The sequence below is a fragment of the Gossypium arboreum genome, chromosome 10, assembly GCF_025698485.1.
Source record: "Gossypium arboreum isolate Shixiya-1 chromosome 10, ASM2569848v2, whole genome shotgun sequence".
Classification (NCBI taxonomy): domain Eukaryota; kingdom Viridiplantae; phylum Streptophyta; class Magnoliopsida; order Malvales; family Malvaceae; genus Gossypium; species Gossypium arboreum.
Window position 1 is genome coordinate 129,945,654 of NC_069079.1, and position 22,373 is coordinate 129,968,026.

Below are 22,373 nucleotides of genomic sequence, written 5' to 3' on the forward strand. Positions count from 1 at the left end.
AATAATTAAAGTTTGAAGTAAAAATTAAATTAATTAGTCATTATAGTTTTAAGAAATGAGACAACTAAATTTATTTTCTCATAGTTTCTAGTACGGTAAAATTATCTTGACTTTAACAAAATTAAATTTGGTTGAGAAAATGTGTTCTTTATTTTATAAAAATGAAATCGATCGTTGTACTTTTGCTTTATCAAAATTTGATTCTTGTAAATTCATTTGTTGCTAAACACATAAACTTTATCCCTTGATTAATACCAAGAGAGCTTTGCTTTGATCCTCTTTGTTGGTCGTCTTATATATTCATTTTTCTTCCTCTGAAAAAGAGAAAAGTAGGTGCTTTGGACAAAGATTAAATTAATGTTTTAGAAAGAATTAGTTGAGTTGCTGCTTTTGACAAAGTAAAGGTTATGAAAGGGACGAAATCATGATGCAAATCCCAAATAGATTGATTAAAAGATCTTAATCAAATTTGGTTGACGAATTAAACAAGCTTTATTGAGTGGGATTACTTTTGACACAAACCTTAAAAAAGTTTAATCCTACCCCACTTTCCGACAAGTTGTAGTTGACAAATTAAATGTAAAATTAAATAAATTCAGAATAAACATTAAATTTATTTCATTAACAAATCATGAAAAATTTAGTCATTATAATATTAACTTTAATCAAATTAATCCTAAAACTTAAATTAAACACTAAAAATTAACATTGTTTCCTTTAGATAAAAAAATATATGCTATGAACATGAGGGAAAAAATATTGAATGTGGAGCATAAAATAAAGTTGTTGATTAATGTGAACCAAAACACATTCTCTTTAATTGTGAAAGAAGATGGCTGGCTTCATTTATTTAACTACACCCATTGTGTTTCATATGTAACGTACGCCCTAAAATTTTGAACTTTACTTCATAAGTTATGTCAACGAATATGTGTCTGTTTTTTTGTGGTTATGTATCCTGTTTGCTCACTTGAGATTTAAGGTTCAAGTTGCATAATTTTTGAAACTGCTGTTAATTTTCGTTATTTGAATCTATAACTTAGGACTCATTGCTTAAGTAGATTTTTGTGTAATTAATGCCAATGATAAGCCTCGTGGTTCAATGGCTAAGTTTTTGTGAAATTGCAATAAGGATTATTCTTTTACAATAGGGATTATAATTTTACACTTAGTTGTGAAATTGTTCAAATTAATTCTGATAGTTTTCCCTCTTCTAAAATATTTACCTTCCTTCCTTCTATACTGTTTTTCTTTTTCTTACTCTTCTTTTCCTTCGTTTTTATTTGCTTCCGGTCGCTATATTTTGCGATTGATTGTTGATTCTCGGGTGCTCATTAACTTCTGTTGTTGTCACTGGTAAGATGTGTAATCTGTTAGTTAGATTTGTGAGATTTGGGATTGAATTTTCAGTTTTAATTATCATTATATCTTGTTCGTTTAGAATTAGTTTTTCCTAAAATTTCCGCAAACCCTTGGTTTATATGTTCAATTGTGGTAATTTAGGAGTTGGTAATTTGTGAATAGACTGTTCTGTGCGAAGGTAATTGTTGTTACGAGTCGCGGTCGTTGATTCTAGTGTTTCAACGGTTTAATTGTTCATTTGATTTAGCGTATCGTTGTGAGTGACTGTGTGGTTGGTTTCCATTGTTCCGTTTAGGTTCTTGGAGGCTTTGCTGCTGTTCTACTTCGATTTCACAGCAAGTAGGGTACCGAAACCCTGTTTTATCACTGTTTAATCATCGAAAAATCAATTTCTCAATGGCACATGGACTGCCACACGGCCGGGGAAGGTTGTGTGGTGACAGTGTAACTCATTGTTTTTTTGACTTGAGACACATGGACGTGTGCTAGACTGTATGTAAAAAAAATAAGGTGCAGTGGTCACACAAGTGAACATACGTGCATGTGTCCAAGGCGTGTAACTCACTGTTTTGATTATATGGACACACGGGCACTCATACAGCAGTGTGCCAGACCGTGTGGAGCCACACGGGCGTGTGAGCATGGAAACTGGAATTTCTGTCTAAGCTGTAGTTGCTGTACAAAGTGAATGTAAGCCGTTTGTAGGACATGTATGAACTGAATTGAACTGTATGAATTGATTTAGCACGATTATAAACTGATTTCGCATATGAGATAATTAGTAAAAATTTCAACCCTCTATTATGCTGGAACTGTATAATCGTATCTGCATATGAATTATATATTTATCTATCATATATTCTCGGCATCTGCATAGGGTAGGGATTATGAATTGGAGGAAGTGTTCTTTACTAACTTGGTGGTTAAACCACCCATATCTATATCTGAATTGGCAGTGAGACTGTAAATATTGCAACGTGTCATACTGAAACTATGAGGTGTGTAGGGCTGAACGGGTATTATATACCTACTACTGTGATGGACTAGTCGAAGATGGTGCGTAACGGATGGGAGTAGGATAACTGCATCTGTATCTGTATTTACATCTAAATTTGTTTCTATATCTGATCTGTTGTGTATCTAAACTGTTCTGTATCTGAAACCATTGTGAATTATTAATTTGATTTAATAAGATTGAGTGTGTTGTCTAAACTCTCAATGATATCTGAGTTATTTTAAGTACGTTGAGCTTATTTATATTTTACATTAGGTTACAATGTACTAACTAGACTGATTGAATTTCAGGAACCTCCCAGAACTAAGTTTCCGGTAGACGCGAGACTCGGTCATCTAATGGTCCTATTTTAAATATATGTGTGTGTTTAAGCTTGTTATTTGTTTTCCGACTTTAAATTTTAAGATTGAATTATGTTGAATGGTTCATGGTTTTAAGATTTAATTATTTATTGATAAAACTTGCTCTAAGTTGGACTGTGTTCTGGTAAGGTGATGTGACATTCTAGACTTGATCTTTACATTTAGGCCGAGTTTATGGTGTTATATTATATGAATCGGATCCTTATGCACTTTGTTTTATTTGGTGCAGTTATCATGGGTTCATATGATAATTGGTTTTTTTATGTTTTTTTTTCATTCTCTTCTGTTTCTTTTTCTGTTTTCCTCTCTTTTAATGTTATTTAAAAAAATTAAATTGCTTAAAATAAAAAAAATATGGGGACCAATTGTATAATTTAACCTAATATTTTTTGTTTGAAATGATGATTTAACGTGTTATGTCAGCTTACCATTACACTGTTAAGTGACTAAAACATAACATTTCAAACATAAATTACTAAAATGTAACCCGAAGTAAACAAAAGTGACTATTTTAATAATTTACTTTAAAAATAAAAAGAGTAGAAAGATTAAATTTTAAATCTAAAAATAAGAATAAGATTAACATAAAAATAAGAATAACTCAAATTTGAGACTAGTAGAAATCTTTCGGAGTTGGCTAGTTTCATGGGTGGTGCAGTTTGTAAGAGGTCCACACGCCAAATGATTATTAGTTAATTACCCCTCCACTTTTGTCGGTAAAAGATAATAAAGAGCACTGATTACCTGATGTGGTGTGACAAGTAACAACTGTGTTGACTAAAACATAAAGATATCATTTTGAATTAACTAATGGCAACATAAAAATAAAGATATATTTTGACGTAGAAGGACTAAATCTCCAGTTTGAGAATAGTAGAGGGACCCAAAAGCAAAATTGGACCCTTTTCGAATTGTCCAATTTCCTGGGTGGTGCAGTTTTTAAGAGGTCCACACTCACAATGATTATTAGTTAATTACCCCTCCACCATCAAAACACACTCACTTTTGTCGGTAAAAGATAATAAAGAGAATTGATAATCTGATGTGGTGTGACAAGTACCAAGTGTGATTAAATGACAATTGGCTGAGCTCAAGTCGTTGCCTATGGTTTTGTCTAAGAACCTTCAATCTCTTTCCCAAGAAACACTATAAAAAGAAATGTAAAAAATTCAAATGATTTGGGTTTAGTTGGAGTTGGCTTGATTTAAATGATTTTCAATTCAACAAATAAAGACCTTGACTTTTGTGGGTAAAAGATGTAAAGAAAGAAGTCATTTCCTGGAAAGTGTGAGGGTGACACTTTTCTTGACTCAGATAATTAACCAAAGCTCCCTTTATGTATTTTCCTCTCTTCTTCCTCTCAACAGATAATTAACCAAAGCTCCCTTTATGTATTTTCCTCTCTTCTTCCTCTCAAAATCCGTACTCTTACATAGCCTTTGTGTATTATAAAATCCTCACTATTTTTTATAGCCTTTATATATTATAAAATCCTCACTATTTTTTAGATGCATGAACTCAATTCAATTCAATAGGATCTTTCATTCACATTTTTTTCCACCAAGAACATTTTATGAAACTCTTAGACTCCCGAATTTGGAGTATTCTACTTTCAAGTAATTCACGGAGTTCAACAAGCAATCGATATTTCACGATCAATGGTGTAGTGCTATTTGTAGTAGCAGTCCTTATATATCGTATTAACAATCGAAATATGGTCGAAAGAAAAAATCTCTATTTGACCGGGCTTCTTCCTATACCTATGAATTCCATTGGACCCATAAATGATACATTGGAAGAATCTTTTGCATCTTCCAATATCAATAGGTTGATTGTTTTTCTTTTGTATCTTCCAAAAGAAAAAAAAGATCTCTGAGAGCTGTTCCCTGGATCCAAAAGAGAGTACTTGGGTTCTTCTAATAATTAAAAAGTGTATCATGTCTGAATCTAACCAGGGTTTGCGGTGGTGGAGGAACGGGATAAAAAAGAGGGATTCTAGTTGTAAGATCTAATGAAACCGTCGCTAGGATTGAGATCTCATTTAAAGAGAAAGATATCAAATATTTGGAGTTTTTTTTTGTATATTATATATATGATTCGATACGCAAGGACCATGATTGGGAATTGTTTGATCGTTTTTCTCCGAGTTAGAGGCGAAACATAATCAACTTGAACTCGGGATAACTATTCGAAATCTTAGTGAAAGACTAGATTTGTTATCTAATGTTTCCTTTTCATGAAAAGATACCAATTGAAGTAAAGGGTTTCTTTAAACAAGGAGCTGGGTCAACTATTCAATCAAATGATATTGAGCATATTTCCCATCTCTTCTCGAGAGGAAAATTGTGTTCAATTTCATATGTGACAATTTTGTCAAGATCTCTTCGTTATTTGGGAGAAGAATCCACATGAATCAATTTTTTTGAGGAACATATTGAGAGAATTGAATTTGGTTAGACAAAGTAGTATGGGTAAACAGAGATAATTTTTTAGCAAGGTATGGATTTGCCGTGGTGTGACAAGTAACAACAGTGTTGACTGAAAGATAATTGGCTAAGCTCAAGTCTAAGAAGAACGCCTTCAATTTCTTTCCCATTTAATAAAAGGATACCAAAGATGATCCATATTTTACATTTTTTCTTCTTACAATAACACCACAACCCAAGCAAAACTCACTTCCTTTATTTCTCTCTCTTTTGCTTCAAGCACACTATCATGACTTCTTCTTCCTCTTCATCTCCTACTCTAATGAAGTATCATGTTTTCTTGAGCTTCAGAGGTGAAGACACGCGCCTTAATTTCACCACTCACTTACTTCAAGCTTTGAAAAGCAAGGGACTTGATGTTTTCTTCGATGAAGAAAAACTGGAAAGGGGGGAGCAGCTTGCACCAGCACTTTCTCGAGCAATTGCAGTGTCAAATATGTCAATCATCGTTTTGTCTGAAGACTACGCCTCTTCGAAATCATGCTTGGCTGAACTCTCTGACATCATGGACCGCTATCGCACCAAACAACAAATTGTTCTTCCCATCTTTTACCATGTTAAACCCTCTGATGTGGAGAATCTTGGTGGGAGTTTTAAGACACCCTTTGACAAGCATGAAATAAGGAGGTCAGTTGATGAAGTGAAACGATGGAAAACTGCTTTTGCTGAAGTTGGTAAATTAAAAGGGTGGCATATAGATGGAAGCATCTCGGATAGGTAACTATATTTGTCTCATCTCCTTATGTTTGACTTATCCGTGTTTTGGATTTCATATATCCTTCTTCTATGATTTGCTAGACTTGAAACCACGCACATCAAGGGTATTGTTGTGCATGTTATGCAAAAGTTGATGAAGCATCAAGTTTTTGTAAGCTTAGGTGAAGATACACGCCTCAACTTCTCCAATCACCTAGTCAATGCTTTGGAAAAAGTAGGAATTAATGTCTTCCCCGATAACGAAACCCTGGAAAAAGGAGAGAAACTTCCACTAGCATATTCTCGAGCAATTTCGGCCTCAAATCTCTCAATCCTCGTTTTATCTAAAGACTATGCTTCTTCAAAATCATGCTTAGCTGAACTTTCTGCCATCATGTATTGCAAGCGTGAGCCCACTGATAAACATATTGTTCTTCTCATCTTTTACCATGTTGATCCTTCCGATGTGCGAAATATTGGTGGGACTTTTGAAGCATCCTTTAAAAAGCATAAATCAGAGCAACCAGCTAAAAGAGTACAACAATGGAATCTACTTTTGCAGAGGTCGGTAAATTAAAAGGGTGGCATATAGAAGAAGGCAAAGACAGGTAACTATAATTTTCTCATCTTGTTATATTCGACTTATCTTTGTTTTAGATTTTATATTTACTTATTTATATATTGTTTTATTTTCTAGACCTGATACCGAGTACATTAAAGATGTGGTTGAATATGTTATAAAAAAGTTGGCGAATATTAAGTCTGGAAGTGCTTCTGAAGAATTGGTTGGAATAGAATATCAGAAAAAGACGATTTTGGAGCTGATTAAGAAAGAAGGCTGTCATGTATTAGGACTTTGGGGAATGGGTGGTCAAGGCAAAACAACCCTTGCTGAGGCTGTATATAAAGAAATCTCTTCAGAATTTGAAAGTAGTTGGTTTCTTCAAAATGTTAGGGAGAAAGTAGAAAAACAAGGGAAGGAATCCTTACGAAATGAACTTTTTTCGAAATTATTGAACTCAGATGTTGATATTGGCACCCCCTCCGTAGGATCCACTTTAACACAAGACAGGCTCAAGAAAAAGAAAGTACTTGTTGTCCTTGATGATGTTGATAAGTCAGATCAAATAGATTGTATGGGTATTGGGGATTTTGGTTATGGAAGTAAAACCATTATTACATCTAGAAATAGACAAGTGCTTGTGAGCGGAAGAGCTGACACGATACATTTGGTAAAGAAGTTAAATGAGAAGGATTCTCTTCAACTTTTTTCTACCTTTGTGTTTAAGCAGTCAAATCCCGCAGTTGATTTCCAAGATCTATCCCTTAGGTTTGTAAACTACACCCAAGGCAATCCGCTTGCTCTTAAAGTTTTGGGTTCTGATTTATATAAAAGGACCATAAGGTATTGGGAAAGTAAGGTGAAGATGCTAAAGGACTGTCCCCCAGACAAACAAATTTCAGAGGTTTTGAAAAGTAGTTATGATGGGCTAAGTCCGGTAGAGCAGAATATATTTCTTGACATTGCATGCTTCTTTAAAGGGGAACCCAAAAAAACAACAAAACATATTCTAAGTGATTGTTATAAGGGTGCAGAGTGTGGAATAAGCAAATTGGTCGACAAGTGCCTGATTAATATCTCATTTTCTACTTATGCTACAAAGAGCAAAGAGAGATATTCATGGATAATTTCTATGCATGATATGCTTGAAGAGATGGGAAAGGACATTGCTTGTCAAGAGTCTACAACCCTTGGAAAGTGCAGTAGGCTATGGAGTCCTAAACACGTGGAACAAGTGCTCACATTTTATCAAGTAAGCACTAATTGTATTTATATTCTTTTATTTTTTTTAATATGCTTTAATGAGATACTGTCATTTGGTTCAACATCACTAATTAAATCTATACAATATTATATCAAGTATTATCTATTTTAATTAGTATTTAGAAACTAAAATATTTATTGTCTTGGACACATAATGATCATGTCTTAGGTAAAATGTAAAATCTGCTCAAGGTTTATGACTTGGTTAAATACCTAATGCATTAAAAAAAAATATAAGAAAACACTTTTGTATCTAAAAATTCCTAAAGCTGCTCAATTAGTCTGCGCTTGTCCTAACATAATTTAATTTTTTTATGAGTTACAATGCCCATAAATTTCTTCATGCTAATTTTTGTTAAATTGATTTTTGTTATTAGGGGACTGATCAAATTAAAGGAATAACGTCAGACATGTCACATATGGATAATCTACGGTTCCGGCACCCTCTTGTTTTTCAAAACATGATTAATCTTAAATATATCATCCTCTATTTTTCTTCGAATCCGTTGTTGGAGGAACATGGATATTATAAGAAGTTGTTTACATGCCAACTTGATATTCTATTTCTTCCCGATGAGCTAAGGTATCTTCAATGGGATTATTACCCCTTCACATCTTTATCATCAAATTTTAATCCAAAGAACCTTGTCGTGTTGAAATTGCCACATGGAAACATGAAACAACTTTGGAATGAAGATAATCATCAGGTATATATACTTTTATACTTTCTTCTTTTCAAGAAAAAGAACTTATAATTATATAGCATTTAAATAACAATTTTATTAAATTTTTAAAAATATATATTTATAAAAGATTTTATTCTATTTTTTAAAAGAAGGAAATTGATGTATTGATGGTGGGTGAATTAATACACCCAATACATCAAATATAAATTTTTATTTTGAAAAGTCTAAGTAAATGATGCTCTAACTACTTTATGGTCTCATCATGTGCAGGATCTTGTTCATTTACGAAAAATTAACCTTTTTAATTGCAAAAATTTAAAGAAGATCCCTAATTTATTAGGAGCCCTCAACCTGGAAAGACTTGACTGTGAGAATTGCGAAAGTTTGGTTAAACTTCCTTCCCTCGCCCGTTTGACATCACTTAAAACCCTTCGCATTAAGGGATGCCGTAGTCTCAAGAAGTTTCCGGAGATCCCAAATAACTTTTATGAGTTAGATTTATCAGAAACCGGAATAAAAAAGGTACCTGATTTCATTGAGCGTCTCGACAGACTTGAACGGTTGACCTTGACAAACTCAATGGTAAAAGATGTATCAAGCAATATTTCAAAGTTGAAATCCCTTAAAGTTCTAGATCTTAGTGGTTGTCCAATCGTCAGATCCCCAGAAATCCCAAGAAGCTTAACAGGATTATACCTATCTGGAACTCAAATTGAAGAAGTGGACTTGTCTTCCAACTCAGTGTCTTCCAACTCAAGGGCAAAAGATGCATCGAGTGATGGTTGTCCAATCGTCAAATCTGTTGTTTCAATAGGGTCGGAAGCGTGTAAATTATTGTACTAAAAAATCACACAAAGTTCAATTCCCAGGGAAGAGAGGTGGATCACAAGGATCTCTTAAATACCAAGTCTTTCCTTAGTCAGAATATCCCTTTTATAGTAATTTAATAGCACAATTAAATACTACTATTATACCCTCAAATATTGAAAGAAAAATAGGACAAGAAAGAACACAAGAGTTTTAACGAGGTTCGGTAAATTATACCTACGTCCTCGGGCACTAACACCAGATGATAACTTTACTATCTCCAAAATATTACAAACAAATAGAATTCCTTAAGAATTCTCAAATGGGAGAAGAGAGAAAACTAAGAGAGAAAGATTGGTTGGGATGATTGAAATGAGAAATGGTTAGGCCTATTTATAGTTAAGGCTCGGGGACTAACTTACAAATGGCCTAAAAATTAGGGACCAAAATTGCAATTATCCCATTCAACTTTAAACAAGTTGCTTGCCACTTTTTTTCTTTCGGTGCCAATTGCACCTCCCACCACCCACCATTTTTGACTTTTCAACAATCTCCACCTTGAAGATTTGATTAGGATAATCACATCTTCACTTCTTTCAACTCCCCAAATTCGATAAAGCTATCTTTTGTAATGCCTCCAAATGCGCTCTCGGCGCCATACACTGAAGGTGCTCAAATTCTCGGGATGTTAATCAAGTTCAAACAATGATTAAACTTGATTGTTGTTACCACTTTGGTCATCATATCTGCAGGATTATCTGCTGCGGAATCTTCTCAAGTAGAATTTTTCCTTTTCAAAGACTTCCCGCACAAAGTGATATCTTCGTCGATATGCTTGGTTCTTGAATGATAGACTTGATTTTTCGCTAAATGAATAGCGCTCGATTGTCACAATATAGACTAATGTGACTTTGAACAACTTCAAGTCTTTCAACAATCCATTAAGCCAAATAGCCTCCTTAACGACTTTCAGAATCGCCATATATTCCGCTTCAGTAGTAGACACAGACTCATGAGATCGTAAGGTAGACTTCCAACTCACTGGGCTTTATCGCAAGAGTAAACAGATACCCGTAGTTGAACGACGTTTATCTAAATCACCAGCAGTCGGAATCAACATATCCGACTACAAACCCACCAAGTGCTTCATCCTGTTCAAAAATTAAACCAACATCTACGGTTTTTCAAGATACCGTAGAATCCATTTCACTGACTTGCCAATGTCCTTTTCGAGGATCATGCATATACCGCTCACAACTCCAACAGCTTGTGAAATGTCGGGGCAGCGTACACACCATCGCATACATCAAACTCCCAACTGCATTAGCATATGGGACTTTTGCCATATATTCTCTTTCTTCTTCGCTTTGAGATAATTGAGCACTAAGTTTCAAATGAGAAGCAAGTGGGGTACTTACATGTTTAGTGTTTTCATTTACACCAAAACATTGTAATACCTTTTTCAGATATTACTTCTGATTCAAACAAAGCTTGCCTCTCTGTCTATCTCTACTTATCTCCATGCCGAGAATCTTCTTGGCCACACCTAGATCTTTCATCTCGAACTCTTGATTCAACCGAGCCTTCACTTATCTATCTCTTTTGGCTCTTGAGCGATTAACATATCATCAACATACAAGAGTAGATAAATTAAAGATCCGTCATGTAGCTTCTGCAAATACACACAATTGTCATATTTGCTTCTTGTGTACTTCTGCCTTTTCATAAAGCTATCAAATCGCTTGTACCACTGCCTCGGGGATTGCTTCAATCCATATAGCGATTTGTTCAACTTACAAACCCAATTTCTACCACCAGCATTTGTGTATCCTTCAGTCTGAGTCATATAGATCTCCTCTTCTAACTCACCATGCAAGAAAGCCGTCTTAACATCAAGTTGAGCTAGCTCCAAATTCAACTGTGCTACCAAGGCCAACAAAATTCTAATGGAGGAATGCTTCACAACATGGGAAAAAACATCATTGTAGTCAATTCCCTCCTTCTGAGCGTAGCCTTTAGCTACCAACCTTGCCTTGTAGCGAACATCTTTCTTGCTAGGAGATCCATCTTTCTTTGCGAATACCCACTTGCATCCGATTGCCCTTTTACCTTTGGTAATTGCGCCAACTCCCAAGTATTGTTCTTCGGAGAGATTGCATTTCTTCATCCATGGCGCTTTTCCATTTATCACTTTCTAAGCTTTGCATTGCTTCTTGATAAGTGATAGGAATATCATCATCAACAACGGAAGGCGTGAGGCCACCATATCGATAATCGAAGCGGGTTTACGAATTTCTCTCCTTGGCCTTGCAAGCGCAATCGGTTCGTGTACTTAATGGTTCTTGGGTCGAACCTCTTCAACCTCTAATTCCTCCATTGTGGCTGGAGAATTAGACTTATTAACTGGCAAATCCCCATCCGCTCAAACTCCACTGTTTTGGAGTACACTCCACCGCTTGTGGAGTATCGCTTGTCTGAATATCTTCATCTGCTACCTTTTTCAATGTGGCGATTCATCAAAGGTAACATCTCTCTCTACAGATCATTTTCTTTGTGCTTAAGCACCAAAGACGAAATCCTTCACTCCGTAGTGATTCCCATAAAGAGAGCTTTCTTTGCCCTCGGATCTAACTTTGACTCCTTCACATGGTAATATGCGGTGGATCCAAACACATGTAAGGAATCATAATCAGAGCGGGTTTTCAGACCATACCTCCATAGGAGTTTTTCTTTCTAATGCGAGATGATGGCAAGCGATTAACAAGATGGCCAGCGTATGTCACAGCCTCAGCCCAAAATTGCTTGCCCAACCCAGCATTGGACAACATACATCGAACTTTCTCCAGCAATGTTCGATTCATACGCTCTGCCACTCCATTCTGCTGTGGTGTATCCCTAACTGTGAAGTGTCGAACAATACCATACTCTTGGCACACATCGAAGAACGGATCACTTCTATATTCCCCTCCATTGTCCGTCCTAAGCCGCTTGATTTTCTTGCCAGTCTGGTTTTCGATCATAGTTTTCCATTTAAGAAAAACTCCAAGCACTTCATCTTTAGTTTTCATGGTATACACCCAAACTCTTCTGGAAAAGTCATCAACAAAAGTAACAAAGTAGTGTTTTCCTCCCAACGAAAGTGTTTTGGAAGGCCCCCACACATCTGAGTGAACATATTCCAAAATACCTTTTGTATTATGGATAGCGATCTTAATTTCACTCTCTTTTGCTTTCCCGAACACAATGCTCGCAAAATTTTAATTTGCAAGCCTTTGCACCTTTCAACAATCCTTGCTTTGCCGAATTTGCAAGGATTTTTCACCGCATGTCCCAACTTCATATGCCACAACCGCATTGAGTCCAATTCTTTGTTCTGGGAAGTCTGCAATGATCGCTCCAATAACTGTACTACCTTGGTAGTAATACAAGTTATTTTTCCGATGCCCTTCAATATCACAAGTCGCGGATGTCACTTTCAAAACCCCATCTCTCATAGTAACAACTGAACCATTGGATTCCAAGGCTCCCAATGAGATGAGATTTTCTTCAAACTGGCACGCATCAACATCGCTTAGAACTCGGTTGATCCATCTTGATTCTTTAATTGGATTGAACCTATCCCAACAGTTTTACAGGCATTGTCATTGCCCATATAAACAACTCCTCCATTTAGTTCTACTAAATCAGAGAACCACTCCCAGTTAGGGGACATATGATAGGTACAACCCGAATCCAATATCCATTCATCTGAATGGAACGACGATGATGATGCAACCAGTGATAATTCAGAGTCACTGGTATCATGCTTTGCAACACAAGCATCTACAGCAGCTTTTCCCTTATTCTTTAGCTTTGGACAATTTTTCTTCCAGTGGCCTTTCTCATGACAAAAGGCACATTCATCTTTCCCGAGTCTGGACTTTGACTTTGATCTCCCCTTTTGAGTTTTCTTCCGAGTGTATGAACGACCTCGGACTACTAAAGCTTCTGTATCTCTGATTGAGTTTTTCTGTTTGTCCTTCTTTCTCTGTTCATAACTGTATAAGGCCGCACAGACTTCGCTCAGAGATATATCACTCCTGCCATGAAGTAGAGTAGTTTCTAGGAACTCAAACTCCTCGGAAGTGACCCCAACAAAGATCAAAGCCAAATTTTCATCTTTGAATGTCTCATCCATATTCAGCAAATCAGTGACTAACTGATTAAATTTGGTGATGTGATCATTCATTGTGGTACTTGGGACGTAAGTGAAGCGAAATAGTCTTTTCTTCAAGTGGAGCTTATTTTGACTGTTTTTCTTCAAAAATTTTCTTCAAGTGCCACCCACAACTTATTTGCGAAGTCTCCTTTGAAAAAGCATACCTCTTCTCGAGAAAGGCATGATCGAATTGTGCCACATGCCAACCGATTGATCGCCTTCCAATCTTTCTCCAGACATCATCTGGTTTCTCTTCATCAATGGCAATGTCTAGACCTCGCTGAAAAAGGGCATCTAGAACCTCACTTTGCCACATACCAAAATGGCCCGTGCCATCAAAGATCTCCACGCCAATCTTGCATTTGCAATTGTCGGTCTTGTCCACATGGACGATGTTGAAGCTCCTACACCGACCGCTTTTCTCCATAATCTTTCAATATACCTAAGGAAATCTTTTCTGATGTGGAAGATCAGTTTAAACTGCAACCACAGAGCATACTACGATTAACCTTCGGCTCTTGATACCACTTGTTGTTTCAATAGGGTCGGAAGCGTGTAAATTATTGTACTAAAAAATCACACAAAGTTCAATTCCTGGGAAGAGGTGGATCACAAGGATCTCTTAAATACCAAGTCTTTCCTTAGTCAGAATATCCCTTTTATAGTAATTTAATAGCACAATTAAATACTACTATTATACCCTCAAATATTGAAAGAAAAATAGGACAAGAAAGAACACAAGAGTTTTAACGAGGTTCGGTAAATTATACCTACGTCCTCGGGCACTAACACCAGATGATAACTTTACTATCTCCAAAATATTACAAACAAATAGAATTCCTTAAGAATTCTCAAATGGGAGAAGAGAGAAAACTAAGAGAGAAAGATTGGTTGGGATGATTGAAATGAGAAATGGTTAGGCCTATTTATAGTTAAGGCTCAGGGACTAACTTGCAAATGGCCTAAAAAATTAGGGACCAAAATTGCAATTATCCCATTCAACTTTAAACAAGTTGCTTGCCACTTTTTTTCTTTCGGTGCCAATTGCACCTCCCACCACCCACCATTTTTGACTTTTCAACAAAATCCTCGTTTCCAACTGTTGATGTGCCCTCACCAAGCTTGATGTTTATGTGTATGGATCGTTGCAACAGCCTCAATTTACTCTCAGAGCTTCCACCATATCTGCACGAGTTGAATGTACATGACTGCACATCATTGGAAAAAGTTTCCTTTGCAGATCAAAATTTATATCAGTTTGATTATTTAGATGCTGATGATCCTTGTTTTCATGCGTTTACCATGCTATTCTGTAATTGCTTCAACTTGAATCAAGAGTCAATTAATAACATTGAGGCAAATGCCATGCTCAAAATTGGATCCCTAGCTAAGAAATGGGCAGCGGGATTTGATTGGGATGACTTCGATGAAGACTTTCCAAGTTTTATTTGTTGTTTCCCAGGAAATAAAATTTCAGGAAATAAGTTTAAGTGTCAGAGCGAGAATTCTTTCTTAAGTTTGAAGATAGCCCCAAATGGGGGTAGTGGGAGTAGATTTTTGGTTTTTGCTATCTGCGTTGTGGCTAATCTCACTTACTGCCCTGCCCTTGATCGTCTTGAATGTATTTGTGAGTACCAACTTATAGGCGCCGGTGGTGGCAGTGGTGGTGGTGGCCATGAAAAGTTGAGAAGTGTGATACTTTTCTCCAGTCTTCCTGAGCCAGAGAAGTTCATGGGTGATCACGTGTTTATTCTATCTAGCATCAACATGGTTGATGCAGACAAGAATTATGAGGAGGCATCATTTGAATTCAAAATCAGATATCTCATTTTCGATGAAGAACATTATGAAGAAGAAGATTGTGAAGTAGAATGTCTTCTCATGTTTAAGCGTATCAAGGTGGAGAGATGTGGTGTTCATTTATTTTACGTGGATGCAGAGAGTAATGCCGATAGCAATGTCGAATCCAGTGAAAATCCCAACTTGAATGAGATGAGCTCTGATGAATCCAACGACAGTCTTTACTCTGCATAAGATGCAATTTTTGAGGAAGTTGATGGTGATACACAACCGAGGCTTCAGCTATGATGGTGCAGGGGATGGAGGGTCTCAAAGATTGAAATATATATTTTATTCCTTTAGAGCTTTGGGTCTGCTTTCGAGGAGATACAAATTCTCAATGAAGTCTTCCAAATGCGTTGGTAAGAGGGTTTCATTTCATTTTTCATATTACAATACACATTTTTGTCCTTTCCTGCCATTGTTAATAGTAAATTTTCTTCATGCATTGATTTATGTTTCATATTTCCTTCAAAAATTAGTTGAATATATATATTATCAGTTCACGGGGATGCAGAGAGACCTGCTGGGTACAAAAGAAGTTTTAGCAATAATGGTGAAGAAAGGGATGGAGGGACTAAAAGATTGAAATAGTTGTACATCTTTTCATCTTTGGGTCTACTTTTGAGGAGATACAATTTCTGGTTTATCATAAAAATGGTCATACTTTTTTTTGCCATTGTTAATAGGGTTCTGCTTTAGAGTTCATAAAATATCCATAGGAGGCCGTGGTGGGTACCAAAATTCAGATATCAAGATTCATACTTGATTCTTTTTTGCGGTCGACTAGTTATTGGTTGGTTTTTATTCATAGGATTTCATTCAGCTTCATTGTTTAGGAAATTCTCCATATTAATTAATTTGAAGGAAAACTGAATGGCAACTCTGAGATATCAATATAGTAGCAAAATGATTCTGCTTTGGAGTACATAAAATATCCATAGGAAGCTGTGATGGGTACCAAAACTCATATATTAACATAATAACATTCATACTTAAATTATTTCTGGCAGTTGACTTGTTATTGCTTTCATGCTTTGTATTTTTAAATCATAGGATCAGCGGTGGGCTTCATTCAACCTCGTTGTTCAGTTTATAACATCGGTGAGTGCTCATGTGATAGGCGGTAAGCAAAGATTTATGTTTCATATTTCCTTTAAAAAGTTAGTGAATACATATTCTGATTACATAATTTCTGATTTTGGTTAATGTTAGACAATGTAACCTTCCAACTATTCTCTATGCATATGTTAATCAGAAAGGTTGCTTTTGTTGATCCAAGTGTTTGCTATTTGTTGTGCTTTATCTTTTAAATTTCGTAAAACTTGCATGAAAGTCAAGCCGTACGCAGATTCAATACTCTACTGGAATTGCTGTTGCAGAGTAAGGGTGATTTTGATATCTTCATCCTCACCAACCAAACAAGTTCCCACAAAGTTTCTGGTGTTAATGTCAAGGTTGTGACCAATGCAAAATCCTTTTTTATCTCACATTATAGATATGCTTTTTTATCTCACATTTTTTAATGAAATGTAGTATAAGATAGCCGAAACCTAGAGATTAAGCTTTGACTATTTGAATTTGCTAATGTGAAGGGAGTGAAGATGGCAGTGATTGATGTAAGGAAAGCAGATGAGGAAGCAGAGTCAAGAGGGAATAAAAGAGGAACAAGTAAGCTTTTAATTTCTTCTACTGAATGCTTGCAATATACTTGTGGTTGAACTGAGATATTGAGGCAGTGCTTGTTGACAACAGATTAGCCTTGTTGAAGTCATCCAACTTTGGTTCAACGCGTTCTGGTTTTTGGAGCTTTAGAGGAACCATATGCTACTATTGCCAATTTAGGCTTCCTGTAGAGGTAGATTACCTTTGTTTCATTGTGATTTTTTAGCATCCTCATGACCTTGTTTTTACCTGATTTATCAAAATTAATGCAGAATTTGACTGGTGCTCGTATCTCAGAACTCATGGAATGAACACATGGAGATGGATGTTATTTTCAAAGGCAACCCATCATAGTTTCATTCTCAAGATGGACTGATGAGCTTATGTATATCCCATGGAGGAACCCAACATAAACAATAGAAGAAGAATTATTAACAAGAGTTGGTTTCATGATAGAGCCATTTGACTTGATTATCAAGTCAGTTTGGGTGAAACTTCAATCAATTTTCGTCATTAAAATTCCAGAGTTTTACTCTGTTTTTGAATTGAAAGGATGTTGCATATTGGAATTGGTAATCAGTGACTTGAGTCACTAAATGAGTGTCATTTAGCAATTAGCAGATTTTGCCGTGTTAACTTTACCCTTGATTTGCAGAGATAAAGCTATTGAATTGTTTTGCTTTTTCATACATTTAGTAATTGCAATAATGAAAATTATCCTGTACCTAAGCATTGCATTATTTTTTTAAGTTTGGGACATGTCACACTCTTGAATCATGATTAGTGTCAATGATAATGTCACTGTGTTGAATTCATTTGAAATTATTTGTTGACGTAATATATATGACAAACAATGTCTTGTCCACATGAAATAAATATGGATTACCACATAGGTTGAGATACCAACATCATTAAAGAAATTAATATTTTAGTATGCATTTTTATTAAAGAAAGGAGATTAATTGGACTCTTTTTTAAAAGTTAATGGCTAAATTTTACTAAAAAAAAGAACAAGGATGGATATTTGAAATTAGGGTTAATTTTTTGTTTGTTGACTAGTTATTTATAATCTTAATTTCCTGCAAAAATAGCATCATACACATACACAACTTAGTATCCTAAGGAAGTCCATGAAAAGGAAATTCATGAATGGAAACAACAAGTTTTATAAGTTATTAAGAAGTGAATGCCAAATAGAGTCTTGTTGGAGGAGACATTAACTTCTCTAATCTCATATATGCTTTTCGATCTGTTCTTTTAATTGAAAGGATGCATTGCTGGAATTGTTAATCAATGACTTAGTCACTAAGAATTGACTATTAATTATTACTTGATATTCCTAGTATAATTTCTTGTTTAATCCAATTGGTTTATACATTCATTTAATATCAGATATATTTGAAACTTGAATCTTAGCATTTTCAATAATTTTCTCGCTAATCCTAAACTATGATCTACAATATAAGAAAAAACAAATTATATTATAGCAGATCGGGCAAAACTTAAATGTGGTTATTTTATAGTATAACAATGGCAGTCCTTTTGATGAAATTATCCGTTATTATGCATGCACCATTATCAAACAGAAACAAAGAAAAATGGTGGTCAGAAATTGAGTGGAGCTAAGCTTAAGTTTACCTCAAAGGGGTCCCATTATCAAACAAATATTTGCTAATGGATCATTACGAGAGTCTTAAATTACTCTCAGAGCTTCCACCATATCTGCAGGACCTAATGCACAGGGCTGCACATCACTGAAAAAAGTATCGTTCTCGGATCCAAATTTATATCAATTCAATTGTATTGATCATGAATATTGTGGCCTTTTTATGAGATTTTCTAATTGCTTCAGCTTGAATCAAGATGCAGTTGATAACATTGAGACAAATGCCATGCTCAAATTTGGATCCCTAGCAAAGGAATGGGCACGGGACTATGATTGTTTTGCTGTTTCCCGGAAAATGAAATTTCAGCAGATAAGTTCTAGTCTCAGAGCGTGAACTTTGGGAATGTGGGGATCAAATAGTACAATTAATCAATACTCAAATAGTTCTTTCATACCATTGAATTAGACACTAATCTAAAACCAAAGAAAACAAAAGAGAATGGGCACCAACTAGCATTATTGACAATATGCAAATTGGGAGTAGATCTCAATGTTGTTCCAATAGGGTCGGAAGCGTGTAAACTATTGTACTAAAAATCACACAAAGTTCAATTCCCAGGGAAGAGAGGTAGATCACATGGATCTCTTAAATATCAAGTCTTTCCTTAGTCAGAATATCCCTTCTATAATAATTTAATAGCACAATTAAATACTACTATTATACCCTCAAATATTGAAAGAAAAATAGGACAAGAAAGAACACAAGAGTTTTAACGAGGTTCGGTAAATTATACCTATGTCCTCGGGCACTAACACCAGATGATAACTTTACTATCTTTAAAATATTACAAACAAATAGAATTCCTTAAGAATTCTCAAATGGGAGAAGAGAGAAAACTAAGAGAGAAAGATTGATTGGGATGGTTGACATGAAAAATGATTAGGCCTATTTATAGTTGAGGTTCAGGGACCAACTTGCAAATGGCCTAAAAAATTAGGGACCAAAATTGCAATTATCCCATTCAACTTTAACTTGCCTATCGCTTTTTCTTTCGGTGCCAATTGCACCTCCCATTTTTGACTTTTCAACACCCCCTTAATTGACTTTTCAACACTCAAGGGGTCGAACTATTCGTTCAAACTTGAAGGTTTGTCTAAAATATATGAGAGCTTAAATAAAAATACAACGTCCAAAAAGTAAGTTTAGACAAAATATATGACCTATTTTTTATTCGAGCCAAACTTGATTAAGATAAGACAGTTTTTTAATCTTCCAAACTTGATTAAGATAAGACAGTTTTTTAATCTTACTTTTTACATTTATTAAAACGTTTTTGAGGATTACCTATTTAATTTGTTTCTAAATATCGCCTAATTTTTATATTTTTAATATAATCCAAACTAATTTGTTCATCAATATTTTAAGCTATGAAAACTAACGAAGGAGGTGGAAAATTTCAATGGAAACAACGAAGAAGATGAGAAACCCAAATAACTTCAGCCTAGGTGTAAAAAGTTATAAAATAATTAAATATATTAAATAATTTGGTAGTTATAAAGGTTTAAATTCATTAGATAATTTAAAATTAAAATTAAAATAATAGAATGTATAAATGTTGAGGACTAAAAGTGTTATTGTACCAACTACAAATAGGCTACAACATCATTTTCATTAACAATTTAATAGAGGACGACCAAGTCATCATTTCCGTTAACAATTTAATGAAAGGGTAACCAAAATAAAAATACATTAATGATTAGGTAACTAATTAAGTAATTTACCCTATATTCATTGAAAAATATTTATTTATGGCTTAATTAAATAGGAGGCATTAAATTATCACTTTTATTTTAGGTACTTATTTTTTTTTTATCGAACCAGATACTTAAACTTTATTCCATAACCAAAGTTAACCATGTGGTTACCTCCATTAAAAAGAAATCGTCCCAGCCAATAAAAAACACCAAATCTCAATCCTAGTAAAATATGATTAAAAAATAATTGATACTAGTATTAAATAAAAATAACTAAAAAGGTACCCCTCTCCTCACCATCCTTTTCCCTCTCCCTATATATTAAAGTTTTATCTATACTTCTATTTAATTAGGCCTTTTTTTATTTCCTGTTTTGATTCTAGAGAATTGTGAAATTGAACTGAACAAAAGACTGAGGGACGAGGGGTTATTTTTTATTTTTAATATTTATATAATTATTTTTATGTAATAGTAACATAAAATAATATTTTAATTATATTTTAAGGCCGACTGTAATGAAGAAATGCTAACTTGGATTACAGAATAAAAGTTTAATTACTCATTGAATTGAGCCTGTATTTATTTTCTCATTATGACTGTGATGCGCGTATTTTGTTGATAATTCAGCCCCCCAGATTATTTAAAATGCTGTAATAATTAACCTTTTTGACGAATGAAAAAAGGTTAAAAGAAATAGCCTTTTTCTGATACGATTTGATAAGGCAGTGGTATGTTTGGGACTCATCTCTTAGACACGATTTGATGACCTTTTTGGTTTTTCAAAGGAATGAACATGAAAATAAAAGAAGCTGAAGAAAGCAAAGCTCCCTTGCTTTCTTTCTCCATCAATCACGCTATCTATTATCTCTTTTCTTAATAGTTTTTCCTTTTTATAGAACTGTGATTCAGTGATTAAAGTAGTAAAGTTAAAATGTTATTTATGTTGGTGGTATGAACTCAATTTTTTCGTATGAAATTTTTAATAATATAATTTATTTTAAATATAAAAGAATTAATTTATATTTTATTTAATTGAGTTGTTCTCACTTAACTTATGATATCAAACTTATTAGTTAATTAATTGAGTTGGTATCGCTTTACTTATGACACTAAACTCATTGTGATTTTTTAGCATACCGACCTAATGACCATTTTTTTCCCATGAATTATCAACTGCTTGATGTGAATTTAGAATTTGCCAAAGTTACTCCTATCTCAAAACTTGTGGGATGAACACATGGAGCTGAAGAATGTTTTTCAATGGCAACCTCTCGACAGTTTTCTTTCTCAAGCTAGATTGAAACCCAAGAAACACTAGAAAAAGAATTGTAAAAAATCCAAATGATTTGGGTTTAGCTTGAATTATTTTCATTTAAATGGTTTTCATGAATCTTATGGAGTTTTGGGTCGAGTTTGAGTCGTATTAATTGGTGTTGAAATAAATTTAGAATTGTTTCTAGTGGAAATGAATTGGACAACGGCTTAACAAGGGCGTGTTTGTTTCTCTTTATATATGGAAGTTGAACATACTATTCTATTTTCTTCAAATCAATTTCAACACAACAATTGTTATCTACAAAATATTGGACAAATTAATTAAATAAGCTTACAATTCTCGAATTATATGATAATGATGTTTAAATAAAAATATTATAAATTAAATATGAATTTTATATATTATTTTTTTCCTGTGTGCACCTTAATAATATGGCGGTAGAATGGAAGTATCACAGTCTTCCAAAAACTCGGAGACATGCACCATCTAAAAATTAATGTAGAAAGTATGTGAAAAAAATTGGATTAGAAATTTGTGGATTATGGCAAACAAATTTTTTTTTTCTTTACCTAGAAACAAGAGGCTACACATGTGGTTGGTGTATGAGGCAGCCGCCTATATCTTGGCTGCCATGCTTTGTCGCACGACAAAACTCTCGATATAATGTCGACAAAAGAGGTAGGTACATAATGTGGACCCTGTTATTGTTTGAGTCCAGTCATAAGTGTCCCCCATGAGTTGTAATATGTACACCCGACTTGGTGTCTTCCCTTTTACAAGGTGATCGTCCAAGCA

At 34.6% G+C, this 22,373-nt stretch overlaps 1 protein-coding gene and 2 long non-coding RNA genes across 4 annotated transcripts; all 3 read left to right on the forward strand.

The window, feature by feature from the left end:
- Window positions 1-758: 758 nt before the first annotated feature.
- LOC128281479 (uncharacterized) lies at window positions 759-2,837 on the forward strand. 2 transcript variants are annotated; one of them, XR_008271693.1, is made up of 4 exons: window positions 759-881; window positions 1,658-2,052; window positions 2,319-2,418; window positions 2,668-2,837. It is a non-coding gene; the product is annotated as an uncharacterized LOC128281479 (long non-coding RNA). The 2 variants fall into 2 exon arrangements; XR_008271692.1 differs by lacking the exon at window positions 759-881 and adding an exon at window positions 1,262-1,356.
- Window positions 2,838-5,454: 2,617 nt separating this feature from the next.
- On the forward strand, window positions 5,455-9,463 carry LOC108471782 (disease resistance-like protein DSC1). The gene is made up of 5 exons (XM_053020378.1): window positions 5,455-5,942; window positions 6,024-6,485; window positions 6,619-7,735; window positions 8,124-8,453; window positions 8,703-9,463. Exons 1-5 carry the CDS (start codon window positions 5,455-5,457, stop codon window positions 9,273-9,275), a joined length of 2,970 nt encoding a protein of 989 aa, XP_052876338.1. The 3' UTR covers window positions 9,276-9,463.
- Window positions 9,464-16,852: 7,389 nt separating this feature from the next.
- On the forward strand, window positions 16,853-17,292 carry LOC128281711 (uncharacterized). The gene is made up of 3 exons (XR_008271974.1): window positions 16,853-16,947; window positions 17,032-17,134; window positions 17,214-17,292. It is a non-coding gene; the product is annotated as an uncharacterized LOC128281711 (long non-coding RNA).
- The last annotated feature ends 5,081 nt before the right edge of the window (window positions 17,293-22,373 follow it).